Genomic DNA, 7,418 nt, shown 5'->3' with positions numbered 1-7,418 from the left:
AATTATGAATATTGTCAGGTCCTGCAGTTGTAAGTCGGGATACACTGAGAGCGGATTTTAATTCAGAGAATGTTATTGGACAATTATATTCATTAAGCGGATAATTTGGTGGCTTCAAAGGTATTTTTTCGATTTTATTTTTGTGAGATTGAAATTTTGACGAATAGTTAATTGGATTTGACGAGTTGCTGAAGGTTTCGGCTAGAACATTTGCTATATTTTTAACGTCACATATTTTGTTGTTGTTTATTTCTAAATGAGGGATAGATTGATTTTGATAATGACCTGATATGGATTTAATTTTTCGCCAAACTTCACAGGATGTGGTGCTGCTATTTATGTTCGATACATATTGTATCCAAGAATTCTTTTGGCTTCTTCTCCTAATATTTCTGGCTAGGGCTCGTGATTTTTTGAAAATAATAAGATTTTCGATGGTGGGAAACCTGCGAAATGTTCTCCACGCTCTTTTCTGTGCTTTATGAGCGGAGCTGCATTCCTGGTTCCACCAAGGTTTAGGGTACCTTGGGAAATTACCAGTAGTGCGCGGTATAGATTTCTCTGCAGCAGCCAGAATAGCATTAGTAATTGATGTTGTAGCTTCGTTGACAGAGTTATTGACTAAATCATCATTTAAATTAACTGAATTTCGGAATAAGGTCCAGTTAGCACGTTCAAACTTAAATTTAGGTGATGCGGGAAGATTCCTTTGTCCAGATCCAGTAATAGATAGAAGTAAAGGGAAATGATCACTCTGACCTAAATCATCGTGAACATTTAGGTTCAGTAAGGTATAAATGTTGGGACTGCAAATAACTAAATCAATAGAATGATATGTTCTGGATGGAAAGTGGAAATGAGTTATTTCATTGCTATTCAGTAAACACAGTTGATGATCATCTATTAATTTTTCAATTTGTGAACCCCGAGCGTTAATATCTTTACTTCCCCAAATAGTATTATGACCATTAAAATCTCCCAATAAAACATAAGGTACAGGTAGCCAAAATATATGGAATTTATAAAAAAAACTAACCAGCATAAATGAAAACCAATCTGGATCTGATTCTGACATAAACGAATTATGCAATAGCGAGGAAGAATTCGACGAAGTAATTACCGAAATTGAAGATTCTGAGGACAGTGGAAATGAAAATCCTCGCAATACCTGCTATAAAAGAAAAATAATGCTTATCATTTCAGACTCCGAGTGCGAAAAGGAGATGGAAGTTGTTGATACCTGTAATTTAGAAAATCCGATCGAACGTTCTGCAGATGGAACTTTATGGGAAACACTAAAAGAAGGTGGAGGTTGTGGTAGAAAACCAGCTTACAGTATGTTTAAGGATGTGTCAGGACCAACAGCGTACGCAAAAAAATATTATGCTTGGGAATGTAAGGAGCGCATTTGAACTGATAATTGACAACGACATGATTGAGTACATCAAAATATGTACTGAAACAGAGACTCGTAAGGTCTTGAAAAAAGATGATTGATCGATTACAGAGGGACAACTACGAGCTTTTATATCGATTTTGTATGCTCGAGGGGCGTATGAAGCAAAATCCCTGAAAGCTTCATATTTATGGTCTAAGAAATGGAGGCCAAGCTTCTTTTCAAAAACTATGTCCAGAGATAAGTTCATGGAAATTCTTCGATTCATACGTTTTGATAAGAAAAATCAAAGAATTCAAAGATTGAAAACGGATAAATTTGAGTTGATTTCTATAATATGGGACAAATTTATCCAAAATAGCCAGGCTTGCTATAAGCCTGGGGAGAACCTTACAGTTGACGAGCAATCGTTTCCAAGCAAAACTAGATGCCGTTTTACGTAGTTCATGCCAAATAAACATGATAAATTTGGCATAAAGTTTTGGTTGGCATCGGATGTAAAAAGCAAGTATCTAATAAATGACTTCCCATATTTAGGTAAAGACGAAAAACGACCATCAGACATACCTTTAGGCGAATTCGTTGTGCTCAAGCTCACTGAACCATATTTAGGCCATGGCCGAAATATAACTACTGATAACTTTTTTACGAGTATTTCACTAGCAAAAAAGTTACTTTCAAAAACACAACTCTTGTAGGGACTTTACGAGCAAACAGAAAAGAATTGCCAAAATTTGCAAAGGCTAAGAAGGATAGCATGATCCGATATTCTACAAAACTTTATAAATCAGATGAGTACGTTCTTACAGTTTACAAGTCCAAGCCAAACAAAAAGGTATTATTGCTTAGTTCGAGACACAAAAATGTCAAAATAGAAAATGATGCTAAGCGAGTCCCAGAAACAGTTGCATATTACAACAAACCAAAGTTTGGAGTGGATATTGTAGACCAAATGGCTAGAAAATATAGCGTGAAAGCAGGATCCCGTAGATGGCAGCTTCACGTGTTTTATAACATTTTAGATTTGGCAGCCATCAATGCCTGGATATTGTTCAAGGAGACCACTGGAGTAAAAATAACTCGCAAGAATTTTATTTTCCAATTGGCTGAAGAATTATGCAGTGACCATCGCGATGAACAAAATACAAGTTTTAATTAATTATTTGATTCACAAAATCCAAATGTGCAAAAATCTTGTCAAATTGGGTTATGTAAAAAAAATAGGTCTAATAACATTTGCATTAAATGTAACATGTATGTGGAAATAGAGTGCGTCCAAAATAGAGTTTACATGTGAAAAATGTACTGAAAACAACTGTGAATAAAAAACCATTAATTTAAAAATAAAAGTTTTACAAAAATGAGTATTTTAATTTACCCGTCAAAAAGACGGATTTCAGTAAAAATAGGTATGCAGCCGATACCCGTAAATCTGGTGTTAAAACCTGGACACGTTATCTAAATATGATGAATTGTGAGAGGAACGCTACCACCATGGTATTGAGGAGAGGGTTCCCCTAGCAACAAATGAAGTTGTGTCAACCGGGTATGGCCAATTCGAAGACGGGTTAGATTTATATCTGCTCTACGCAATCGCAGTACTGGGAAATGGCCCGCATCAGATTTAATGCTATACAGTTTATTAAAAACTTTGAGGTCCCATTGTTGCCACAATGATTTTACAATTTTTCGAACATGTAGATTCATGTCAGAGAAAGGTATGGACAATGGTAAGACAGATGTGGCAGATCGTGCATCTGAATCAGCTAGTTCGTTCCCTAGAATACCAACATGACTCGGTACCCAGCAAAATAAAATCTCAAATCCCTTCTACTGAAGAGTTGTTAGCAAATGAATAATGAAACATAAAATCGGACGAGTATCACAGAGAAACTTTTCTAATTGACTCAAAACGCTCATACTGTCGGAGTAAATCCAATACTTCCGAGTAGAGGGTGTAGAAATTGGTCATAATGCTAATAAATTAGCAACAGCTTCAGCAGGGAAGGTGGAGCAAATTTCGGGAATTTGGTAGCTGTGCATGGTATCAGCAATGATAACACCACAGCCAACATACCCAGCAGATTTTGAGTGACATCTGTATATATCGGAACATAATGAGAAAACTGATGACGATAAGAAAGGAAAAGTTGCTGAAATATGGTTGGTGATACAAGTGATTTTTTAGACACATCAAATAGAGAATAAAAATGATATGGTGAAACAGTCCACGGTGAAATAAGTAGGTGGTCTACCGATTGTGAAGGAGAATCTAAAATAGCAAATGTTTGAATGTGTGATCGCATGCGAGCTATAAAAGGACGAACATAAAAAGGTAGAGCATCATATAGGCGCATTAAACGTACTGGAGTAACCTCACGCTGTAAGGAGTGTGAGGCTGAAGACATGATACGGTAGTAGTGCGTCAAGGACAATTTAGATCCAGTGGTAGTTGATGACAAACAGCATACAAGCTTTCCACTGGTGAAGTGCGGAATGCACAGCTACAAATGCGTAATGCAGTGTGATGTACCGTATCAAGGCTTTTTAGTTGCGAAGTAGAAGCAGTACCATAAACTGTGCATGCATAGTCAATGCGCGACAGTATAAGTGTTTGGTAAATTCGCAAAAGCGCGGTGCCGTCAGCATCCCAAAACGTGTTAGAAAGCACCAGTAACATATTTAGGGATCTCTCGCATCTTTTCCGTAAATATTTTATGTGAGGCAGAAAAGTAAGCTTATGATCGAAAATAACTCCAAGAAATTGTGTTTCTATGTGAATGGGTATGACCATTCTCATGACACCATTTTACAATTTTATTGACAGCAAGTTGCAGTTCACGCTCGATTACTCTCAGGTCAGATCCTGAGCATGAGATGTTGAGATCGTCAACGTAAAGTGAGCCAAAAACTGTAGGAGGTAGAATGTTTAAAATGGAGGAAACATGAACTATGAAAAGTATAACACTCCGAACACAACCTTGTGGAACACCTTCAGATTGGATGTAGAGATCAGAAAGTGTATTACCTAGTTTGACATGAAAATATCTATGACTCAAAAAGTTTTGGATAAACATAGATAAGTGACCACAGATGCCCATATCAAACCATGTCTTTAGAATGCCATGTCTCCATGTCCGATCGTGCACCTTCTCAATATCAAAGAAGCTAGAGATTAAATGGTTGCGTCGGACAAGAGCATTATGAATACGGGATTCTAAAGCAACAATGTTATCCATAGTCGACCAACCCTTTCGAAAACCACTTTAAAAGTCGGGGATGAGTTTTTTCTTCTCCAGAAAGTAAACCAAGCGAGAGTTGAGCATATGTTCGAATACCTCGCTGAAGCAGCTAGTCAGAGCTATTGGGCGGTAGTTTGTTGGTTCCGTTGGATCCTTACCTGGCTTTAAAATTGGTATCACAAGAGCCAGCCGCCAACTGGATGGGTATATCTGCTCCGTCCATAATCTGTTAAAAAGTAACAGTATATTCAGCAACGATGCATAATTCAAATGGCGAAACATGTGATATGATACACCATCGAGGCCGGAGTTCGAATTGGGTGCTTTTGACAGCGCTCGCTGCAATTCATGAAAAGTGAAGTTACAATTATATTGAAATTGCCGTCGAGTCGCAAACTGCAGCGTCTGGGCTTCAACTCTATGCTTGTGAGCTTGAAAAGCTGAGCTATAACTGTCAATGCTAGATACGGCAGCGAATGTTTCACCCAAGATGTTACTCACATCTACCGTGTCAGAGTACGTGATACTGTTTATATCAAATACCGGAAGATGGAATTCACGGTAGATACCATTCGCTCTCTTGACCCTCGATCAGATTTGTCTGGGAGATGTTGTAGATGTGATAGATGAAGCATAGCGTGACCAAGATTCTCTCTGACTCTGGTGCCGAATCCTGCGTGCAATTGCTTTAGCTCGTTTGAAATCGACTAGCTGGTCTATTGTAGGATACCGACGGAAGATGTTCCAGAGCTTCTGCTTCTCTTTGTGAGCTGCGGAGCATTCAGCAGTCCACCATAACTTGCGATGCCGGGGACGAGAAGTTGATGTTTTTTGTACCCCACAGTCTACATATCCCGCCGATTTTATTTCGTCAGTAAATACAGGCACATAATCTGAATATTGGTTACGATGAGAATTGAATAGTTGTTGGTAAATGATGGATGCAAAATTGAATTTACTGTACATCATAAAAGGGGAATAAGACTAGTATAGCGCGATAACCCATGGTGACTTCATCATTGGAAGGATGAAGAGACAATTCTACGTAAATATCCATCTTCTGAGCAAAAGAAGTAGATTGATTGACGTATTTTGGGTCTTTTTTCTTCCGAGATATGCCAGGTTTTTTTGGTTTGGGGTATTTTGGTCGCTGCAAGCTTCTTCAAGGGAAAAGTCGGTCTTTTTCTGCGTTTTCAATTTTAGAACTTTTTTTAGGAGGATTAGATGTTGTTCTATTTGATGTTGATGATGTATTAAAATTTAATTGCGATTTTTGGAATATAGTTTTAAACTGATGATGAGAGGTAGCAGACAAAGGTGGAAGGTCCGTTTGCGTATTGATAGAGCAAAATGAAGTCTTAACAGCCGCAGAATAGGACACACATGGACGAGGAGTACGGATGGTTACCGTTCACTGTTTTGCAATACTTTATATCTCTTGGGACCATTTTGACAACTCCTGGAGTAAAATGCTTTAGAGTATCTAAACTTTTGGCACGGTACCTTGGGGTAGAATACTCCCTGCAAATAAAGGGTTGAAAATATTTACGGACGGTTCTAGAATGGAGTTCGCAGAAGAGACTGAAAATGGAAGCAGGAATGTGCGCAAGACCGGCTATGGCATTATCATTAAGAGAGGCGGAGTAAATATTAAGGCGGACTCCATTAGACTTTTCAATACCAGTAATATTTTTATGGCTGAACTGATGGCAATTAAATGCTCTTTAGAATGGCTAGCTAAAAATGATTGCCCGGACCCTACTCTTTTCACTGATTCGCTCTCAACGTTGCAGGTCCTAAATGACCCAACTCCCAATACTACAGAAACGGAAAACACAAAACTTTTATGGAGGCCAAACATCAATTGTAACTGGGTCAGGGCACACATTTGCATCCTAAGCAACGAGAAGGCGAATCAGGCAGCTAAGAAAACTGTCAGTCTCAACCAAATCACTTTAGAGGTCCCAAGTTCCAAGGCCCAGATCAAAACCAACATTAAATCTGACAACTTAAATCGATGGAAACTAGAGTGGCAGTGCTCCGAGAAAGGCAGACAAACCTACACAGTTTTTAATGATCCTTCCACCGAAAGACTACCGACATACTTTTACTTAAATCAACTACTCGTTGGCCACGGGGAGTTTCTAGACTACCAATATAGACTTTTTAAGAAAAACTGCACATACTGTAGGGATAATCAAACAATCGAACACTTAATCATGTACTGCCCACACTTCCAGACACTCCGTGGAAACCATCTTACAGGACAAACTATGCACCAATGCTTCGCTAAGTTGGCCTGTCGAAACATTGTTAAAAAAATTATAAAGAAAACATTGGAAGACACAATGAACAGCATTTAACTCCATTTGGAGCCTGCGAAGATTTTTGCTGGTGTCTCGTGATTTTATCTACCTATAATTTTAAACTACTACAGGTTTTAACTTGTGTTCCTTTACTACTAAATTTAAAATTGTTTTGATTCTTAACTTGATTTGTATTTTTAACTAATTTACCTTATTTTAACTTTCAAATTTTTCACTGTTTTTACATGCTTATGTTAACTTTCAAAATTAATTTGTGTTGTGGATTTGTTTTTAACCTTTTAACTATTTTAATAAGTCTACATTCGTTTTAATGGAATTTTATTAATTATTGTTTTAGATATTCCTATATTTGTATTTGTTGTTTTTATCAATTTTAACTTCCTTTTTTAGCGGTTGACTCTAGTGTCTTAACTATGTTTTAAATATGTGTCTTGGTCTTATCACATTTTTAAC

At 37.5% G+C, this 7,418-nt stretch overlaps 1 protein-coding gene across 1 annotated transcript; it reads left to right on the top strand.

Moving 5' to 3' along the window:
• Positions 1 to 6,200: 6,200 nt before the first annotated feature.
• Positions 6,201 to 7,001, top strand: LOC139426979 (uncharacterized). The gene has a single exon (XM_071187251.1). The coding sequence runs from the start codon at positions 6,201 to 6,203 to the stop codon at positions 6,999 to 7,001; it is 801 nt and encodes a 266-aa protein (XP_071043352.1).
• The last annotated feature ends 417 nt before the right edge of the window (positions 7,002 to 7,418 follow it).

Source organism: Parasteatoda tepidariorum, chromosome X1, assembly GCF_043381705.1.
Source record: "Parasteatoda tepidariorum isolate YZ-2023 chromosome X1, CAS_Ptep_4.0, whole genome shotgun sequence".
Lineage (NCBI taxonomy): Eukaryota > Metazoa > Arthropoda > Arachnida > Araneae > Theridiidae > Parasteatoda > Parasteatoda tepidariorum.
Note: the sequence above shows the minus strand (reverse complement) of the source record. Positions and strands in the feature narration are given on the sequence as shown.

Bases quoted from the DNA above. Each gene is read 5' to 3' on its own strand.
- LOC139426979 (XM_071187251.1), top strand. From the start codon at position 6,201: ATGGAGTTCGCAGAAGAGACTGAAAATGGAAGCAGGAATGTGCGCAAG.